This window comes from Pipistrellus kuhlii, unplaced genomic scaffold (genome assembly GCF_014108245.1).
Source record: "Pipistrellus kuhlii isolate mPipKuh1 unplaced genomic scaffold, mPipKuh1.p scaffold_m20_p_17, whole genome shotgun sequence".
Taxonomy (NCBI): Eukaryota; Metazoa; Chordata; class Mammalia; order Chiroptera; family Vespertilionidae; genus Pipistrellus; species Pipistrellus kuhlii.
The window spans coordinates 5,930,131-5,952,682 of NW_023425482.1; the positions used below are offsets into that span (position 1 = coordinate 5,930,131).

A 22,552-nucleotide genomic window follows, 5' to 3' on the forward strand; every position below is an offset into this window, starting at 1 on the left:
AGCGCCAAGCACTAGAGGGAGAATTCTGGTGCCTTTTCACCATAAAGGTCCATAAGGCCTCTTGGTTTTTTTCAGGCTACTGTTCGGTAAGTAAATGACACAGCTGGCAGCCCAATGTGGAGCGCTTGCTCTTCGGGAGATGCGGAACATGCACATCTGAACAAGAAACTCAGGGAAGCAGGGTATTTCCTCAACTGCTTCCTGTACTCTTCCACAGACATTGCAGTGCCTATTTGAACTTGAGTTGGGTCCAGGTCTGGTTTTCCAAACGAGTAACACCAGCCACTACATGGCTGGTGTTTGCATTATGTCTTTACCTGATGCGGCTCCCATCTCGACTGCACACACACATACTCTATACCTTTGTGTTTATTTCACTTTGTTTATTCAGAGCAATGTTTTCAAGTGTTTATTCCCACGAAACACCTACATCCCACATCCATCTTCCTCCTACTTTGTGGCATACAAGTTCTTAGTATAGTTTTGTAAGGTCAAGACCAAGGGGCAGAACCTTGATCACAGTGAAGAAGATGCCCCTGACAGGAGACCTTCAAAGGTGTCACTCCACCCAACTGCTCCCCCAGCCCAGCAAAACCAGCCCTGATGCTTCTTGTTAGGAAGGACTCTATTTGGCTTTGGCTAGTACAGACAGTATGCAGGTCTGCAAGTCTCAAACACTGGTCCATTAAATTGAGCTTTAATGACAGTTTTTAGTTGTGCCTTTATTCACCTTAGTTCATTTAAAAATGTACTTGTTTTAAAGATCCTATAAATATGGAGTGACTACCCATTAACTTGGGATATGTCACCCCTCTCAGCATGGTATTGTTTTTTAAAAAGCAGAATTTCTTATAGGAATCTTATTGATCACACAGTAGTAACAAGAATGTCAGATATAGTGACATACAATCTAAAGACAGGCCAATTAAGAATGTACATAATGTAAAAATATACATATTAAAAGTTAGCCATGTAGACAGACGCATGCAGCGGTTGGAGTAGGTGATAGTTTGAGGGGTGAGGGCCCATACACAGTTATATTGTCTAATCCCAACATTATAGTAAGTTTCCACTAACTGATACAACATCTAAATACACATCTAAATACACAAAGGCAAATCATGAGCTGCTACATATAGTCTAAAAGTGGTCTGTGAGATTTCCATGAAAATAGTAAATAATCATGCAGATAGTAGGAAGTATCTGGTTGGACTTGGGAAATGTTTAACTTTTTATATTAATATCTGTGAAGAGTCTGTATCTCCTTTTACTGCTTTCTTCACAACTGAAGTGGGGGAATGCGCTTGGAGTAGGGGAATTTCAATGTTGTTTGACCTAAATGATAACTGAAATACTCTTTTAAAATGTGATAACTTTTTAACAACATAGTTTAGTCACACACAACATAAAACATAAATCATCTGCAGGATTCTGTAATTTCTACTGCTATCCTAAAGAATGAAACTGATACAAGTGCTTGTTTATTTACCAAAGCAGGCACTATTTTGAGCTCTTTGATCAGAGAATATCCAAAACAGAAGAAATGTCACTTTTTTCCGCTGGGCCTTTTGAGAAACTTGACCAAAATAAATTATTCAAGGTTTCCACTGAGCAGTGGTGTTACCATGTATGTTACTGTCTGGAGAACAAATAATAACTTCCTAACACTGCAAGAGCGTTGCCTTGCGTGTACTTGATAGGAATCAGGAACCTTGAACACCAGTTCACAGTTTTCTTATACACCTCCATTTAGCCTGCTTTTTGCAGACGATTATGGCAAATGTGTTTTGGGAGCTATGCTTGAGATTTCTCTAGTTGGATAGAAACCAATAAAAGTTGGCAGATTCTGACTTACTGTCTCTGAATGCTCAAAATGCAAGTTCCTCTTGGGGAAAGAACATTAAAATAACTTGAAGATCTATTTTATTGGTAACTTAGAATGCAAAGTATTTTATTTTTAAACTTTAAAACAAGACAGCCTAGGTTAAATAATATAGTTTTCCAAAGCTGAATGTGCTCGCTTGGAGCTCAGTTTTTCTGCTTAAAGTACAAAAACAACTCTCTAAAACTCCTAGGCAAGACACTACTGTTTTGGTGATCTGTGATTTAGATGAACTGATCCAATCTCAGTTGGTAACATCCCTTTTTCCCCCGTTGGTAAGGGTTTAAAAAATTCTAGAACAGATGCATTTTTCTAGTCTTACACTGCCAATTTCATTCCAAATGTCTCCTGAGAGGCGTAGACCATATACAGGAATCCATCTTCATCCTTCTCACTTTCATACACTTCCGATATCGGTGTGGACACACTCACCATGCTGTGCCCATTCACTAACAGGAAGAAGGCTTGATTAGCGTTGAGCTGTAAGCGCCTTCTATTGAAAGAAATATGAAAAAATATTGACACATCAATAAGTAGGGAACGTGTAAAAATATCACCCATTAATTGATTTTAAAAGTATATTTTTTTAAATGCTGCTTCTGGCAAAATTAAGTGTATACTTTACCATTAATGACTAGTATTTCTTCTCACAAAGAACAAGACATTTCCTATGATTATATTCATGATCAATATTAATGATAATTCTTACTACCTTGAGCTTTAAACTATTATGCTGTCTGAAGAATGTCATTAGTGTCTAAAATGTGAGAAAAATAGTTCAAAATATTTATAAACTAAGACCTAAGCTGGTACAATTTATTACCACTATACCAAATCTGAATTCTTTTACTAATTTTGATACACAAAACTTATAACTTTTCTGATTAAAGGACATCTACACTAGATGTTATGAAAGAATCAGAAGGACATGAGATCTAGCAGATAAAAAATATTTTAAAAAACACAAAAAACAAATGAAACATCTATGGTTTTATTAAGCTTGCATAATTTTAATCAGAACTAAAGATTTATCTGTGTGATAAAGAATAAAAACTTAACCCCAGCTGGTATGGCTCAATGGTTGAGCATCAACCCACAAACCAGGAGGTCAGAGTTCTATTTCCATCATGACATGCCCGGGTTGTGTGCTCGGTCCCCAGCAGGGGATGTGCAGGAGGAAGCTGGTCAATGATTCTCATCATTGATGTTTCTCTCTTTATCTTGCCCTCTTTGAAATAAATAAAAACATTTCTTTTAAAAAAAGATTAAGAAGGTAAGCCCCAGCTGGTGTGGCTTGGTTGGGAGTATCAGGATGTCCCCTACATCAGCACCCTAGCTGGTTTGGCTCAGTGGATAGAGCGTCAGCCTGCAAACCAAAGGCTCCCGGGTTCGATTCTGGTCAAGGGCATGTACCTTGGTTGCAGGCCCCTCCCTGGCCCGGGCTATGGTCAAGGCTTGTGGAAGAGACAACCAATCGATGTGTTTCTCTCAGATCAATGCTTCTCTGTCTTTCTCTCTCTCTCCCCCACTTCTCCCTAAAAATCAATGAAAAAATATCCTCAGGTGAGGATTAACAACAATAACAACAAAAAAGGTGGTAGGTACGATTCCCAACTGGGGCACATACCCAGATTTTGGGTTCGGTCCTGGTGGGGCACACTCGGAGGCAACCAATCAATGTTTCGCTCACATTAATGTTTCTCTCTCTCCTTCCTTTCCCCCACCTCATCTCTCTAAGATCAGTAAAAAATTAAAAATAAATGAGAAGTTACCTAAAGAAATAAAAAAACAAAAAGGTGATTACCTAATTATCTTGATGAGTTCACTCATGTTGACATGATCAGGTACAAGAAACTTGGTTTTATCCAGAACAGGAAGCTGCTTTTCCCCCTTGTATCGTTCTATTATCACCTAGAAATGAAGCCAGAAATGTGATTTTAAAATAGTCACTAAGGGAAAAATAAAATACTTCCTATGTTGTAACTAGCACATTTGTTAGTTTCCTCATAGATCTATATCTCTTATAAAATGGTACACAAGAGACACAGTAGCTGCCTCCAGGGGGGGTGAGCAGGAAGGAGGAAGAAAATGCTAAGTATTTTGTTATTTGGAACCATGAAAATATACTAGTCAGAACGGAGAGGCTGCGTTGGTGGTATAGTGGTGAGCATAGCTGCCTTCCAGAACAGAGAGGCTTAAGTATAAAGTATAAAGATATCAATCTGTCTGTACCAATTCTAATACCACCATTTCCTGTGGCATGGTAGGAACCTTAATAAAAGTGTTAAGGTGGTTTTTTAAAATATATATTTTTATTTATTTCAGAGAGGAAGGGAGAGGAAGAAAGAAAAACATCAATGATGAAAGAAATCACTGATTGGCTTCCTCCTGCACGCACCACTGGGGCTCAAGCCTGCAATCTGGGATGTGCCCTGACCAGGAATCAAACTGACCTCCTGGGTTCATAGGTCAATGCTCAACCACAGAGCCACACCAGCTGAGCTAGACTAAGTTTGTTTTTATACTAGAGACATGCTTCTCTATTTGACATGAAAATAATACTAAGTAAATATTTTATAAGCAGAGGTCAAATCTTCAATTTGTTACTTGAAGATTCCTTTCATTTTGATAAAATATTCTTGCTATTTATTTAATAAGTATTAAAGTCAAGGATCTTGAAATATGCAAGAAACAAAAATGGTTTCACATTATGAATGGAAATAAATCCATTAGCTCCTTGCCATACTTCCTTTCTGTAGAGAAAAAAAAAAGTGAAGCTGTCATCATCTTCCTTGTTAAAATGAATTTATCTATAGCTGTGTTCAGAACATGATATCCACAACAATCAGAAGAGAGACTATACCTGCCTAGTTTTAAGTGGTAGCAGAAATCAGAGCCAATACATAAATCATAGATTCTTGGCCCAGAAAGCAGAAATAAGGAATGAGAAGAAAAAATTCAAGATCTTAGAATCCTTTGTTAAAGGAACACTCCGCAGTCTGGAAAATGCCAGATAAGATGACTTTGGGTATCTTCTGCTTTCAGCTGCTGAGTCTGGTCTGCTTGAGGAGAAGCTGTTCTAGCTGCTTCTATTCACTATTTGGTGGTGATATACGTGAAAATTCAATCACCTAAAATGATTGTTTTACTTTTCAGTTCTTATTTCTTTAAATTTTTTCCTTTACCTCTTCTAATTGGGGAGACCAGATGCATAACTCAGAATAAGGCATTTTACTAGACCTGAAAGAACCTTCTCAAAATTTCACTTAATGGTAAGAACTATGAACAGGAGCACAGAAAAAGTCACCACTGGGGAATGAAGACTGTAGGACCAGGATGGACTGTGCCAAGTCCATCCATCCACCCATCATATTCTCAACATAGGAGTGGCTGTGAGTCTGCTTCTCAAACTTGTGCAGTGTTTTCACAAACACTACATGTAAGTACAAATATGTGATTTCTGCAAAAAACCTGAAACTATTAACAAAAAAGATGACTTTTAATGTACACAGATATTCACATTTCAAAAGGATTCTGTAGAATTCTGGCAGACATTTGGGCTGGCTATTTGTTTCCAAAGGGTAGTACCTGTTAGTAAATAAGCATAGCAGATACTTAAAAGTAAAACAAAAAAAAAACAAAAACAAAACAAAACACAAAATTAAGGTAATTCCCCAGAAGGTTCAATACTAAGCCCTATGTTAACCCCAAGTTCAAAGACACATTATTGTGAAAGTTCCAGCCTGTCCAACCAGAATGTCTTTTACTATAGAATCCTATAGGTGAAACTGCTCAGCAGACCCATCTTATTATCTTTACTTTGCACTTTACAGTCCTCCTACCCTCTTCTCCTTCCTCCCCCCCCATCCCCGGATCTTTCATCTTCTTTTCCCTACTTTGGTATCAGATGACCAGTCAGAAAGCCAAACATGAAAGCTTCTATAAAATTTAGCAGTGGAGTTTCTTTCTTTTTTTTTTTTTCTTTTTTAATCCTCACCTGAGGACATTTTTTTTCCCATTGAAGTGAAGAGGGAGGCAGAGGGAAAGGGGAAAAGAGAGAGAAACAGACAGACATAGATTGACTGCTCCTGCACACGCCCCAAAAAGGACCAGGGATTGAACCTGCAACTCGGGTAACATGCCCTTAACTGAGAATCGAACCCGTGACCCTTCGGTGTGCGGCTGACACTCTTAACCGCTTAGCAACACTGGCCAGGGCTGCATACATTACTAACCACTGAAACATACATAGGTATCTGAAACCACTTACCGGGATTTTGGTGGGATGCTGCTCTCGGATAAGCCGGACATCTTCTACTCTTTGTTCTGCAATGAAGAGAGATATAGGCATTATTAAGGACTCGTTTCCTGCATTTTTGCTGGTTGAGCTTTATATCTGAATTTCACCTTTTTTTGTAGCAGAGCAAAACAAGTAGACACATCTTTCTAGAATTGAAAGAAATCAAGCACTAACACTTCATATCTAGCAAAGATTGATATGTGAGGTCAATTATATGGAAATCAACAAGCAATTAATTACATGGTTCTTTCAGGAGTTATAAGACCAGAGAGAAAAGAATGCCCTATTAAGAGTTTAAATAGTTCTGTACAGTGCCCCAAATAAGCACAAAGTCTACTGTTGAATACTTTTTTTTTTAAATCTTTTTAAAATACATTTTTATTGATTTTAGAGAAGGGAGAGAGAGAGAGAAACATCAGTGATAGAATCATTGATTGGCTGCCTCCTGTTAGCCCTACACTGGGATGGAGCTTACAGGCCAGGCATGTGCTCTTGACCAGAATTAAACCCCGGGACCCTTCAGTCCACAGGCCAATGCTTTATCCACTGAGCCAAGCCAGTTAGGGCATCAGTGTTTTAATTTCATAATATAAGAGGTCAGTGTCCTGGCTAAATAGTCAGGTATTGCATTTTTTTTCTTTTCTTTGTTTGGGGTTTTTTTTGCTGAATTTTTTTTTTAAATCTTTATTGTTCGTATTATTACAAATGTTCCTCTCCCCTCCCCCCCCCCGTTGCTCTCCTCCTCCAAGTTCCCACCCCACCCTCTGCCCTTTCCCCACCCCTCACTGTCCTCATCCATATGAGGACATAGGTGCACAATTTATGTTTTCTTTTCCCACTCCACCCTCTCCCCTTTTCCCCAAGAATCGTCAGTTCACTCCCCTTCCATACCTCTGATTCTATCATATTCAACAATTAATATTGTTGATCAGATTTTTTTTTAATTTCCTTGGTTTTTAGATTCACTTGTTGATAGTTACAACAATAATTTTTATCTTTATTTACTTTCTCTTCCAAAAGAACCCCCTTCAGCAATTCATATAATTCTGGTTTGGTGGTGATGAACTCCTTTAGCTTTTTTTTATTAGTAAAGCTCTTTATCTGGCCTTCGATTCTGAGTGATAGCTTTGCTGGATAGGTTCTTACTATTCATCACCTTGAATATTTCTTGCCATTCCAGTCTGGCCTGCATGGTTTCTGTTGAGAAATCAGCTGACAATCGTATAGGTGCTCCTTTATAGGTAACTATCATTACCTGCTTTGCTCTTGCTGCTTTTATAATAATATTCTCTCTTTGTCTTTTGCTCTTGGAATTTTAATTATGATTTGTCTTGGAGTGGTCTTCTTTGGATTCCTTTTGTTTGGAGTTCTGTGTGCTTCCTGGACTTGTAAGTCTAATTCTTTTACCAGGTGGGGGAAGTTTTCTGTCACTATTTCTTTCAATATGTTTTCGATATCTTGCTCTCTCTCATCTTCTGGGACCCCAATATTCTGATGTTGGTTCGCTTGAAGTTGTCCCAGAGGTTTCTTACATTTTCTTCAACTTTCTGGATTCTCTTGCTTTCTTGCTTCTGCGGAGGAGTGTCTTCTGGTTCTTTATGTTCCAAATCTTTGACTTGATTCTTGCGATCTTCCATTCTGTTTTTAGGACTCTGTATAATATTTATTTCAGACAATGTATTTTTTATTTCTTGTTGATCCCTTATTTCTAGTTGATCCCTTTTCATATCCTTATAGGTCTCATTTATTTTATCGGCTTTTTCAAGGAGATTCTTGAACAACCTTATAAGTGTGGTTTTGAACTCTATATCCAGTTGCTTTTTGTCCTCCATTTCTTTCATTTGTGATCTTTTTCCTTGTCTCTGCATTTTCGCAGCTTCCGTGAGTTGGTAGCCTTAAAAGTCTCTGTGTTCTGCTTGGATGTAGTAGTTTAGGGTGGAGCCTACAGCCTTGTCTTCCCTCAGCCCCGCCCTATGCAGCTTCAGAGTCTCAGTATTCCTTAGGGTCCTTCAGTACTCATTGTAAGCACCTCTGAGGGAAAGGTGTCCTCGATTTTCGCCTGCTACCAAACAGTCTAGGCTCTCCCCCAATGAGCCCGGAACTGGGGTTCAGTTCAGTTGGAAGTGGAATTGGAGATGGCGTTCAGAGCAGTCTGGAGCTTTTATCTCTTTCCCGCCAGGGCAATCCCGTGGCACAGCCAACCGACCCTTCTCTGTGCACAATGTGCGCACCTCTGGGACGTCCTTTCTCTGTGTGCAATGTGTGCACCTCCAGGACCTCCTTTCGCCTCTCCCCGGGGTTCCGCCTTACCGCCCAGCTGCCTCTGTATGAGCCTGGGTCCCCGGAGTCTGGTCTAGAACTGGGGTTCAGTGCTGTCGGAACTGGGGTTCAGCACAGTCCGGAGCTTTTATCTCCTTCCCGCTAGGGAACGCCAGCCAGGCACTCAGCCGCCCCTCTTCTCCGGCTCCGTCCTCTCCGCGCGCACATCGTGTCTCTGTACCTTAGGCTTTTACAGCTCTTCCGCTCTTCCTTCTGGTTTTCTCCTTGCTTCTCGTTGTAGAGTTTCCCAGTCAGTCGACTTTCCTGTAGTTCTGGGTAATGTCTTTTATATTTTAGTTTTATTTTATTGAAATTGTTGTGTGGGGCTGCGGTTAGGTGTTTACCTGTGCATCTTGGATTCTCCCCTTGAATACTTTTTAAAAAAATATATTTTATTGATTTTTCACAGAGAGGAAGGGAGAGAGATAGAGAGCTAGAAAGATCGATTAGAGTGTAACATTGACCAGCTGCCTCCTGCACACCACCACGGGTGATGTGCCGCAACCAGTGTACATGCCCTTTACAGAAATCGAACCCGGAACTCTTCAGTCCGCAGACCGATGCTCTATCCACTGAGCCAAACCGGTGTTGGCCTGTTGAATACTTTTTTGAGAATATCTCTGTATTCTCCCCCTTAATAGAATCACTTATTTATATTTTCACCTATTGTATTAGGCTATCTGTAGAATATGGGGTGTGGGGGGGGGGGGGAAGCCAAGCCCAGTTCTCAATAAGGTAACAATATAATTGGAGGATCATGTCATATATAAAGCAATACATGAACATATGATTAAGATGGCATAAATTAAAACCCTCTAACAAAAATTAATAAAATCACCTTGAGTTACTATGGTAGGATTCATTCTCATGGTATGTATTTGCAAATAAATGATCAATGTAATGAACTTCCTGAGAAAGTGTTCATACTAGTAGCTCCAGAAAAAAAGATGCTATGACCTATATAGACATGAATTTATTTTAACATCACTGCCATTTTGGTTTGAATTTTTTTTTAATTAATATTCCCCATAAAAATTATCAAATTCCGCCGAAGCCGGTTTGGCTCAGTGGTAGAGCGTCGGTCTGCGAACTGAAGGGTCTCAGGTTCGATTCCGGTCAAGGGCATGTACATTGGTTGCGGGCACATCCCTGGTAGCGGGTGTGCAAGAGGTAGCTGGTCGATGTTTCTCTCTCATCGACATTTCTAGCTCTCTATCTCTCTCCCTTCCTCTCTGTAAAAAATCAATAAAATATATATTTTTTAAAAATAAAATAAATAAAAATTATCGAATTCCCATATTCAAATATGAATGTAAGTTCTGTTTATACTTTCCCATCCATATCTAAATCATCTCTAAAGATAAACTACTAAATAAAAACATATTTGCCCCCAGTCTGTATGGCTCAGTGGTTGAGCATAGACCTATGAACCAGAAGGTCACAGCTTAATCCCCAGTGTGGGGCATGCGGGAGACAGCCGATCAATGATTCTCTCTCATCGTTGATGTTTCTATTTCTCTCTCCCTCTCCCTTCTTCTCTGAAATCAATAAAAACATATTTAAAAAAAAACAAAAAAACACACACACATATTTGCTATAGACAAAGATGACTGCAAACTCACTGATTCTTCCCAGTGCATATTGTTATTCAATACATGACGATAAACATAAATTTAGCAATTATTATTAATAGTAAATTTAACCTATTGGTTTTCACCTATTACATTGTGACTTATAACAAGAAATACATATTTGGTCCTGGCATCAGAATTATGGGGGTCCCAGAAGATGAGAGAGACCAAGATACAAAAAACATACTGGAAGAAATAGTGACAGAAAACTTCCCCCACCTGGTGAAAGAAATAGACTTACAAGTCCAGGAAGCACACAGAACTCCAAACAAAAGGAATCCAAAGAAGACCACACCAAGACACATCATAATTAAAATTCCAAGAGCAAAAGACAAAGAGAAAATATTAAAAGCAGTAAAAGCAAAGCAGGTAGTTACCTATAAAGGAGCACCTATACGATTGTCAGCTGATTTCTCAACAGAAACCATGCAGGCCAGACAGGAATGGCAAGAAATATTCAAGGTGATGAATAGCAAGAACCTACAGCCAAAAATAATCTATCCAGCAAAGCTATCGCTCAGAATCTAAGGCCAGATAAAGAGCTTCACTAATAAAATAAAATAAAAAAAAGCTAAAGGAGTTCATCACCACCAAACCAGAATTATATGAATTGCTGAAGGGGGTTCTTATGGAAGAGAAAGTAAAGATAAAAATTATGAACAACAAATACGTAACTATCAACAAGTGAATCTAAAAACCAAGAAAATTTTAAAAATCTGATGAACAATATTAACTATTGAATATAACAGAATCAGAGGTATGGAAGGGGGGTGAACTGACGATTCTTGGGGAAAAGGGGAGAGGGGGAGGTGGGAAGAGACTGAACATAAACTGTGCACCTATGGATGAAGACAATGGGGAGTGAGGATAGGGCAGAGGGTGGGGTGGGAACCTGGTGGAGGAGAGCAATGTTGGGGGCGGGGGGGGGGGGGGAAGGAACATTTGTAATAATATGAACAATAAAAACTTATTTAAAAAAAAAAAAAAAAAAGATCTTTCCTTATTCACACTAAGCCCCTTTCTACCACACCTGAGTTTATGTTAATGAGGTGATTTTGAGAAAGCCTTAAGGATGGAGGGTGGTTGCCAAGGGACCAACAAAGATTAGAGGTTTCAAACATTTAGCCTCACTCCTGACCACCTGGAAAAGAGAGGTCAGCTGGTCAGAAGCACAGTTAACAACCTGCACTTGCAATTAGTCGCTGAAGATTCAAACCAACAACCTCTTGGTGGCTGGGACTACACTCAACAAACCTTACCACAAGACCCAGGGCAATAACACACTTTTTGAAGTTATCTTCAGCCGAAACCGGTTTGCCTCAATGGATAGAGCGTCGGACTGTGGACTGAAAGGTCCCAGGTTTGATTCCGGCTAAGGGCATGTACCTTGGTTGCGAGCACATCCCCAGTAGGGGGTGTGCAAGAGGCAGCTGATCAATGATTCTCTCTCATTGATGTTTCTAACTCTCTATCCTTCTCTCTTCCTCTGTAAAAAAAAAAAAAAAAAAATCAATAAAATATATTAAAAAAAATGTTTAGTTATCTTCAGAGGTGAATAGTACATCTGACAGGAGCATATCAACAACACAGATAAAAAATTCTTTTAACTCAATTATTTTCTCAGTGCTATAATCTGTGTGTCAGACTGACCCTGGCAGTCAGGGATGCAGCTCTAGTCATCTGTGTATTTCCCCAGGGCTCAGGCTTGTACACAGAAGATAGCTAACAAATAAAAACTGTAAAATGGAGAAGAAACCAAGATGGCGGCCTAGGTAAGCACCTAAGCTGCCGCCTGGCACAACAATTTCAAAACAACTAAAAGACAGAACGGACATCATCCAAAACCACAGGAAAGCTGGCGGAGTGGGAAATCTACAAGGAGAAAGTAGAGAGGCTCAAGGGCGGCCGAGTGCCTGGCTGACGGAAGGGGAAAGGAAGCCCCCGGCTGCGGCTCCACTGAACCCCAGTTCCAACTACACTAAACCCCAATCCTGTCCAGAACCCCGTGGACCCAGGCTCATACTGGTGAAATCTGGACTGTAGAGAAAGGCACCTGGAGACTCAGAGACTGGGAGACTCAGGGGAGCCGGGAGCCGCAGCAGGCAGGGTCTACAATCGTGCGAGTGAGTGTGCGCAAAGAGATCTGACCACAGAGGTTGCCAAAGCTTCTCCATAGTGAAAGAAGTCGGAAGCATCAGACTACAGAGACCCAACCCAATTCCAGTCGAGCCCCTGGGACACCCATGCTCTTGCAGAGGGAATCTGAGTTGTTAAGGTGGAAACTCAGGAGCTGCAGAAGGCAGAGGTCTGAGGCGCACACTCAAGGGCAGGACTGACTGGGCGCCGTTCTAAGAGGATGGGATGCAGGCTACTCCACACACAGGCCTGTGATAACATAGGACATGTGGTTTCAGAAGACCGCAGCCTTACTGTTAGAGGCAAAGGACAATCCTCGGAAGAAGCAAGAAGAGAAGAGAATCCAGAAAGTTGAAGTTAGTGTAAGGAGCTTCTGGGACAACCTCAAGTATATCAACACCAGAATTATGGGGGTGCCAGAAGGAGAGAGAGAGCAAGATACTGAAAACCTATTTGAAGAAATAATGACCGAAAACTTCCCCCACCTGATGAAAGAAATAGACTTACAAGTCCAGGAAGTGAACAGAACCCCAAACAAAAGGAATCCAAAGAAGACCACACCAAGACACTTCATAATTAAAATGCCAAGAGCAAAAGACAGAATATTACAAGCATCAAGAGAAAAGCAGGTAGTTACATATAAAGGAGCACCCATATGATTATCAGCTGATTTCTCAACAGAAACTATGCAGGCCAGATGGGAGTGGCAAGAAATATTCAAAGTGATGAGTAGCAAGAACCTACAACCAAGATTACTCTACCCAGCAAAGTTATCATTCAGAATTGAAGGTCAGATAAAGAGCTTCACAGATTAAAAAAAAGCTAAAGGAGTTCATCACCACCAAACCAGGATTACATGAAATGCTGAAGGGTATTCTTTAAGAAGAGGAAGAAGAAAAAGGTAAAGATAAATATTATGAATAACAAATACATATTTATCAACAAGTGAATCTAAAAATCTGAGGAACAGAATAAACTGGTGAGCCAAAACCAGTTTGGCTCAGTGGATAGAGCATCTTCCTGCAGATTGAGAAGTCCCAGGTTCGATTCTGGTCAAGGGCATGTACCTTGGTTGCCGGCACATCCCCAGTAGGAGTTGTGCAAGAGGCAGATAATGGATGTTTCTCTCTCATCGATGTTTCTAACTCTCTATCCCTTCCTCTCTGTAAAAAAATCAATTAAATATATATTTTTTAAAAAATAATAAACTGGTGAATGTAATAGAATCAGGGGCAAAGAAAGAGAGTGGATTGATAATTATCAGGGGGAAAGGGGTAAGGGAGGTACAGGAAGAGACTGGACTAAAATTGTACACCTATGGATGAGGACAATGGGGTGGGGGAGGTAAGGGCAGAGGGTGGGGTGGAAACTGGGTGGAAGTGAGCTATGGGGGGGAAAAGGAGAAACAATTGTAATAATCTGAGCAATAAAGATTAAATAAGTAAGTAAATAAATAATCTCACAAGTTTACAAGGACAAGCCCAGACTCTGCCACTAGGTGGACCATGTTCTTCACCTCTCTGGGCCCCACCCAGTTTCTTTAGCTACAAAAGGGGTTGTTTGGGGTTGGTCCTAAGATCCATTCCTGCCTTCTCAATCATAGTATAAGACATCAACAGAGCTATTTTCAATTTTAAACTAAAACTCACTTACTTGGAAAGAGATAAAACTGCTCAAGCTAACTAGGGCTGTTCTTAGATTCTACAGTATAGAGATTTTCGCCAAAGAATTAATTCCCCTCATCTACTGTGCTACAAATCTCTTGAAAACTCAATTATCAGTGTTGTTATGAAAGTCAAGAGCAAAGAAAGGTAGTGGTCATTAAGAGATATTTGATACTTTTCTGCAAAATGACTATTAAAGAGATCTTAGAAAAGGGGGTGGGAAGGAAAAGTGAGGTAAAGAGAAAGCAGATACAATATACAGAGTGGGCAAAAGTAGGTTTACAGTTGTTCATATGAAAAATGGCTTGCAGATTATAATTACTACAATAACTTTATTAATACAAAATAATGTTGTAATGGCAGAGTAAACCTACTTTTCCCCACCTTGTATGTAAGATACACTAATGGGAAGGGGGTGAGGGAAGCGGCATTCCTGCTTGTTTACTTCCAGAGTCACAGGTTCCAGGTGAAATCTTTCCAATTAATTAGAACTTCTCCAGAATAACCTAAAAATCCTTTAAGCAGAGGAAAGTATAGTTTCAGTCATGAAAAAATGGGCATCTTTCCCACACAAATGTCCCCAGTTAACTTTCAAATGTCAGTGAGGATGGAAGCCAAATACTGCAAATCTGCTTTAAATGCCATTCTCGGGGTTGCAAAAAAGCTAAATAATATTAAGAGTTCACTAAGGTCTCTAAAAGGAAAATTTCTGATTAAAAAGACACGTCTAAGTCTTCTTAACCAACAAACTACCTAAGGAACTGTTTGAAAAGATAGGCTCAGCAGGCCAACATGAATTTCATTTACTGAAACGTCTCAGGCACAAGAAATCAAATACTTATCAATCCTGAGATCTAGAAAACCCTATCCAAGCTCAAATGAATGCTCACCTCTTTCTAGACTCCAGAAATCTAGACAAAGGTATCACTGCTTAAGGCCGGAAAGATTACAGTGGGACCTTTTCCGTGGAGAAGGAACCTGGTGCTTCCCTTCTCTCCCTGTCCTCCCTGAGCTGCCATAAACAAGTCCTACAAACAGACGTCCTCTGAGGCCACGTTGTTATTGCAGAATTTTCTTGGCTTAAAAGCACTGATCACTTCCTTCTCATCATTTTTGTGGAGCAGTGATTATTAGGGTGTTACTTTCAATTTCACCCAGATGCCAGAAAGCCCAAGTTGGGTTTCTAGTCTAAAGTGGGAGAGAACTGATTTTATGATTTACCACTGGTATCAAAGTAGGAATGCACTGGCAAGCCAGGAGGATAAGCCACCCACCCTAGCTCTACTGCCACAAGCAGATCAAGATGTCCCGCCCGCCGGGCAAGTTCCATCCACATTGGCCAGAATGGAGGGGGTGCAGAAGCCACAGGTTCAGGGGCTCCCCAGCGTTCACTTCTTCTCTCCATTAAAGCACTGAGGTTTCCAGTGCCCACATGAGACCAGGACAACTTACCTGGAGTTGATTCTCTTGCATCCTAGAGCCGCCACTTCAAAGGGCCTGTCGCAGCCCAGCGTCGGGGAGGAGGGGGGCCTCCCCACGAGTCCACCACTTCTCCCATGGGATTTCGCTTTTTGGAGGGGCAGCCACCCCGCACCCCCTGGACCAGAGGGCTGACCAGGAGCCAAAGGTGATTCAGCACCTCCGCCAAAGCGCGCCCCCGCGGGGCCAGGTGTTAATGCCCCGGGCCCGGCTCGCACCCCAACCCCCGCACCGCCCCGTCCCGTCCCCGCAGCCCTCGGAGCTCTCGGAGCTCTCCTCGCGGGCCCTTCCCGGAAACCTTCGGCCCGTCGGTCACCCGACTCCATCCTCAACCCCGCGGCCTCTCAGGCCCCGAGCCCTCAGCCCTCCCGGCCCAGCCCTTCGGCTCCTCAGCTCCCACCCCCACCCCCCTAGTCCGCAGCCCGGCCCCTCCACTGCTCAGCCCCGGCCACCGGTACCTCAGCCCCGCGCGGCCCTGGAGGCTTCCACCGGCTGGCGCCGGGTCCCCGCCGCTCGGCCCTCAGCCCTCCGGTGCCAGGCCCTCCGTCAGCGCCCGGCCCCCCAGCCCGGCCCGCCGCCTCGGCCTCTCCGGCCCCCGCCAACCTCCGGGCCCCTGAGCCGGGCCCGCCGGCTCGGCCCCTCAGCTCTCTCTCTCCAGCCTCCGCCAACCTCCGGGCCCCCGGCCCGGCCCGCGCCTCGGACCCTCGGAACTCCCGGGCCCGGCCGCCCTCGCCAGCCCCGGCGGGGTACCCACCGAAGGTGCGGCGCTGCTTGAAGGTCTTCTCCGACGGCATGGCGCGCGAGGCGGGAGCAGGCGGCGAGGCAGAGGGTCCCGCAGCTTTCGGTGGCGGAGGTCCCGACGACGTCGACCGCGACTTCCCTTGTGTTTCTTCAGCCCGCAGCCGCGTCAAGTGACCGGCGCGCCGCCCCGGGAGGCGGGGCCAAGGGCGGACTCCGCCGCCGCCATAGCGTGCGTGGCGGAAGCAGCGCCGCGCGCAGGGCCGGGGGCGGGGCGTGGGGCGCACCGCCCAGCGCATGCGCACGAGAAGGACCAGCGCCCAGGTCGTGGGGACCGAGCGAGGACGGTTCACTGTGTGTCCGCGCTCCCCCTCGCCCCACGGAGACGCGTGGGTGTTCCTCTCGGTATCCCTGCCGTGTGGTGCTGTCCCGCGTGGCTGGCTGCTCTGAGTTCGCGTGCCCAGCGCTCCGTGCTGGTGACTCTTAACCACTCTACCTGATAGAGTATTTTTGTGCTTCTATCGCAGGGTTTCACTGACCTTGGAAATGCTGGTTTTTGTTTGTATTCTTTGGCTTACCAGGTAGAGCACATTCAGTTGTGTGTGTGTATGTTTTGTGAATGAAAAGAGCCACATGCCAACCTGACAAGCTCAGGGGAGGCCTGCCTGGCTTCTTGCAAACTCAGAGACCTAAAATAACCACAAAAGATGGTTTTAAAATTAAAAATCAGGTTATAGTGGGTAGTCATGTCCTAGACCAGTGTTTCCCAAACTTTTGACATATGTCTACCCCTTCTATAATTTTCGTAATGCTGAGTACCCCTCGTACTCATGAGAATGTAGAATTAGGCGCAGCTAAGCACGGTGCAGTGCATATCCCCAACAAACTCTTTCCGCACCCTGAGGATATGCGTACCACACTTTGGGAAACACTCTCGTAGACCGATATTTCACCTGACAAAGATCAACTTAGATCTTCTTTACTGAGCCATTTGCCTTCCTGAGTCTAAGATATATCTGTGAGAGGTCTGGGTAACTTGTAACTTCCTTTATACCCCAGTTTATTGAGGTTCTGCTTCCCGGCATATGTCGACAGTTTGGCTCAAATAAACTCACTAAAATTCTTTACAGGTTTCAATGGTTTTTTTTTCGTTAACATTTTAATTTTAAGAATCTCCACTAGTGACTTCTGTCACATGTTGTCTTAAGTTATTTCAGTATTTGTTTACTAGAAGCTAACTTTGGAATCTCTTATCTAGGCCAGCTTTTATAATGCAAGTTATTAGAGGGTAACCACTTATTTGAAAGGAAAAACCCTTTGCTATGTTAGCAGATTAACTAATTTCAGCTGTTAAGCCACTGATTGCTGGACAAGTCTTAAGTTTACCAACTTTGGGCCTTTTAATAAAAATTTAAAAAGGCAGCTAGAAAATAGATTTAGAGCTGTTGGTGCAATGTCTTATGTTTTATTGAAGGTGTGTTTATTGAAAGTAAGAGTGCTATGTTAGTGAAAGGTCTATAGAAAAGGGAAAATCAAACCCCTTTCTACACAATAGAAAACAAGTGAGAGTGTTTAAAAATGTGTTCATAAAAGTCCATCTCAGGCAGTGGTTCTCAATCTTTCTAATGTGCGGGGTGATGGGGGTGATGCCTTCCCCTGATCGGCCAGTTGCCTCCCACAGAAGAGCAGACAATCCCTGGAATGAGAGGGGGCAGGCTGGGCTGAGGAACCACCTACCCCAGTGCATGAATTTTCATGCACCGGGCCTCTAGTAGGTTTATAAAGAGAAATGTTAAAAGAGAGTTATATAGATGAAGAGGCCAGTAAGCCTGGACAAGTGGAATAGGGAAACTGCAGTTAGCAACCACTCAATCTAGATGCCAAGCAGTCTGCAGCCATCTAGTTAAGTCCAATGAAGAATAAATGGTTTGCACTGGAGGGTAAATAGCTTATATCACCCTACTTACAGAGATAGCAGAAAACCAATTACTGCCATTTGCCAACCACACCCAAGGACAAATGAAGTTAAGAGAATAAATCTCATTTTGGTATATCAGCATAACACTGGTGAATTCTACTAAGATACTTCTCTAATGCTCAGTCTATAAAACTCCTCAAAATGAAGGCCTGATGTATGCTCTCCTGAATAATAAATTTAATTAAGAAATTTAAACGTCAAAAGTAAGCTAATACTGAGTTAGAATTTGGTTCTTTTCTACTTTGTTATAAATACAAGGATGTACTCGTCTTCCAAATATAAGGAGACATTTTAAAAACAATTTTGGCCCTAGTTGGTTTTGCTCAGTGGTTAGAGCGTTAGCTTGCAGACTGAAAGGTCCAGGGTTCCATACCTGTCAAGGGCACATGTCCAGGTTTCGGATTCAATCCCTAGTAGGGGGCATGTAGAAGGCAGCTGATCAATGATTCTCATCATTGATGTTTCTATCTTTCCCTCTCCCTTCCTCTCTGAAATCAATAAAAATATATAATAAAGTAAAAATAATTTGGTAAATATATTTTCTCTCTGCCTTATCCCCCAGAATTTGGCAATTCTTAATAAGTAAATCATGGCAATACATTTCTTTGTATGAATTCAATAAGACCAGTTTCCAATTATAATTTTATCAACCAAGACTTTGACTGGAATGCCATGTCTGAGAGTGACATGCCTGGACTCAATATTAGCAGAAAGCTTTAAGGAAGGTAAATGACTTTGAAGCCAATAAGAGTCCCTTGGAGAAAAGCCTAGTATCTTACTTCATCACATAGTTCATGGCAGTCTTTCCAGGTAAGGAGTAAAGATTGCTTTCCTGAGAGATGGTAAGAAAGGAACCTCAAGACATCATTGGGAATCTCAAGAACTTGAGGAATTTACCCAAGTCTACAGGTATTGCAGGAAAACCTGGTGGCAACTAGGTGGCTCAACTTCTTTGGCCTGAAGAGTTCATTAAAGTTCAATCATGAGATTCCAGCAAAGCAGATTTTAAAAGCGCCTATACAGTCAGTTGCTATTCTTATTGTGTTTATGTAAACAATAATGCCAAATTAAAACTAAACTTTTTAACAAATATTTTTTATTGATTTCAGAGAGGAAGGGAGAGTTAGAGAGACACAAAAATCAACAGTAAGAGAGAATCATTGATCAGATGACTCTTGCATGCTCCACAGGGGATCAAGCCCGAAACCCAGGCATGTGTCCTGACCAGGAATCGAACTGTGTCCTCCTGGTTTATAGATCCAGGCTCAACCGCTGAGCCACACTGGCTGGGCCAAATTGAAACTAATCTTAATGCAGTAAATTAATTGGTCTTAATATGGCGCTTTAATGACAATGAGGGTGGTTTTAGGGGGAAATTTTTGGTTTCAATAGACTCTAATACACAGTTGTTTAATATTAAAGTAATTCAGTTAATTGTCTTCAAAATTTATTTTTCACCTGTGAATTGAACTGGATCTAAATTTATTTCATTTTCTAAAATATTTTCCTACATCTCTCCAAACTAATGCTTCATTTTAACCCACCCTTTGACTTGGAATCAGTGAGTATTAAAATGCTTTTCCTTCCACTGGACCATTTGTCATAATTCTTGTTGTCCTAGCCTTGCTCCAGTAATACTAAGGTATATAACCCAGTTTGTCTCCACCAAGTTACAAGCCCTACTCATATTCAGGGAATACCACCGCTAGACACCATTGCCACCTCCTTCCATGTCCAGGCCTCATTGTCTCTCTGACAGAGAGCAAGGTTTTCTTGGCTCTGAAGAAAATGTCACCCCCTTTCAGCAGCTACAGAAGAGACCCTTTTCTTTGAGAGATTTCTGAAACAAGATCTTTGAATGGGGGAGGGAGATTGTTGTAGGCAGTTAGACAGATCTGAGGAGAGCAAGGACGATGGGCCAGGAACAGAAGGTCACTAGAATGGAAAGCCCCTGGTGCCTAGTATTGGACATCAATTATAGGGTGACTTTTCATCCCCTAGCATATCATTGGTCATGCTGTTTGGACCCCTTGACCTTTCTTCCCTCGAGATAACATCTAGGCTTCAATTGTATTTCACCTCTGAGTCCAGATAAGCAATAAAGCCAGCCACTGCCGATGTCAGGACCAGCTGCGTTGAGTAATGATGCCCTGTTCCGGTGCCAGCCAATCCATCATTGGAGGCTACAACCCTAAAGGGACACACTTGGAAAACTGCTGAGTATTCTATTAAGATTCTTCCCTGGGACCTTCCCTAAATTCTCAACAGTAGAGTATTCTGAGAATCAAATCAATGATTTGGAATATGAGGAAGCAAAAAAATCAGAAGGACAAAAAAAAAGAGAGAGAGAGAGAGAGAGAGAATCCAAAAAAATATGAAGATAGTGTAAGGAGCCTCTGGTACAACTTCAAGAGTACCAATATTTGCATTATGGGGGTGCTAGAAAGAAGAGAGAAAGATATTTAAAACCAATTTGAAAAAAATAATGACAGAAACTTCCCCTACCTAGTGAAAGAAATAGATTTACAGGTACAGAAAGTGCAGAGAGTTCTAAACAAGAAGAATCAAAAGAGGCCCACACCAAGACACATCATAATTAAAAATTCCAAGGGCTAAAGACAAAGAGAGAATCTTAAAAGCATCAAGAGAAAAGTGGTTAGTTATTTACAAGGGAGTGACCATACAACTGTAAACTGATTTCTCAATAAACATTTCAGGCCAGAAGGAAGTGGCAAGAAATATTCAAGGTGATGAATAGCAAGGTCCTACAACAAGATTACTCTATCCAGCAAAGGTATCATTTAAAATTAAAGGTCAGATAAAGAACTTCACAGACAATAAAAAGCTAAAGGAGATGACCACCACCAAAAGTATTACAAGGAATGTTGAAAGTCATTCTTTAAGACAAGAAAGGAGAAGAAGGAGGAAGAGGAGGAGGAGCAGGAGGAGGAGGAAAAGGAGGAAGAGGAGGAGGAGGAGGAGGAAAAAAATATGAATATAAAATGGCAATAAATACATAAATCTATCAACAATTGAATCTAAAAATAAAAACAAATGAATAAGAAATCTAATGAATAAAATAGAACCAGAGGCATGGGAACATGAAACAATGATGAATCTCAGAGGGAAGGGAATTGGAGGGGAGTTATAAAGAGATTAACCAAAGATCTTATATGCATTCCCTATGGACACAGAAAACAGTGTGGTGAAGGCTGGAACTGGGTGGTGGCAGGCAGTGGGGAGATAAAAGGGAGACATCTGCGATACATTCAACAATAAAGTTTTTTTTTAAAATAAATAAAATAAAATCCTTAGGATGGAGGAACCAGTGCACTGTCCCTCCCATGCCTTCCCCCTCTCTCTTCACCCAGCACATTACCATTAGCCTCCTCATTCCCAAGCTCCAAGAGCTCTTCACTTTGCCTCGCTAACTTGTTTCCGAAGCTCATTTCTTCTAGGAATTGCTTTTTCTAACTCTGTAATTTCCTCTATAAATCTCTTACAGTTTTGTGTCTTGCTCTGAATTCTTTCCTAGCCAGAACCCAAGCACGGAGGATGCTGAACCTAGTTTTGGTTTAACCCCATGGGTCAGACACCTGGTGCCATTCCTGCTGCCAACAACACATCTAGATGAACAGCAAATGCTTCTTTGGCTGGTTTTTGCTCTTTAATATCTAATACTTTGAAAGATAGCCTATATTCAGGATTTTGGCCCTTTTAAGTTTGTAAAAGCCTTTTTTTTAAAAAAATTATTGTTTAAGGTATTACAAATAGTAGTATATGTGTCTTTTTTTTCCCCCTCTACTGAGCTCCTCAAACCCCCCCTCCCTCCACTACCTGCCAGCAATTGCCCTCATTCCTCCAACCCCAGTGTCTTAAGTCTGTTGATTGAGTTTATATGCATGCATACAAGTCCTTCAGTTGATCTTTTATTCCCCCTCACCCTCCGCTACCTTCCCGCTATAGTCTATTCGATGCTTCTTTGCCTCTATTTTTGTTCAGCAGTTTGTAATGTTCTTTATTATCCATAAATGAGTGAGATCATGTGGTATTTATCTTTCACCGACTGGCTTATTTCACTTAGCATAATGCTCTCCAGATCCACCCATGCTGTTACAAATGGTAAGGCTTCCATCTTTATAACAGCAGCATAGTATTCCATTGTGTAGGTGTGCCACAATTTTCTAATCTATTCATCTGCTGATGGGCATTTAGGCTGTTTCCAAATCTTAGCTATTGTAAATTGCACAGCTATGAACATAGGGGTTTATATTAATATATCCTTTCTGATTGGTGTTTCTGTTTTCTTGGGATATTTTCCTAGAAGTGGTATTCCTGGGTCAAATGGCAGTTCCATTTTTAATTTTTTGAGGAAACACTATACTGTCTTCCACAGTGGCTGCACCAATCTGCATTCCCACCAAC

General features: G+C 41.8%; 1 protein-coding gene and 1 long non-coding RNA gene across 2 annotated transcripts; one reads left to right on the top strand and one right to left on the bottom strand.

Annotated features, from left to right (window-relative positions):
• Positions 1-701: 701 nt before the first annotated feature.
• MAP1LC3B (microtubule associated protein 1 light chain 3 beta) lies at positions 702-16,331 on the bottom strand. The gene is made up of 4 exons (XM_036440690.1): positions 16,166-16,331; positions 6,153-6,208; positions 3,687-3,793; positions 702-2,375 (listed from the first exon to the last, which is right to left on the bottom strand). Exons 1-4 carry the CDS (start codon positions 16,203-16,205, stop codon positions 2,201-2,203), a joined length of 378 nt encoding a protein of 125 aa, XP_036296583.1. The 5' UTR covers positions 16,206-16,331; the 3' UTR covers positions 702-2,200.
• A 248-nt stretch (positions 16,332-16,579) lies between these two features.
• LOC123652475 lies at positions 16,580-18,852 on the top strand. The gene is made up of 2 exons (XR_006741839.1): positions 16,580-16,677; positions 18,690-18,852. It is a non-coding gene; the product is annotated as an uncharacterized LOC123652475 (long non-coding RNA).
• The last annotated feature ends 3,700 nt before the right edge of the window (positions 18,853-22,552 follow it).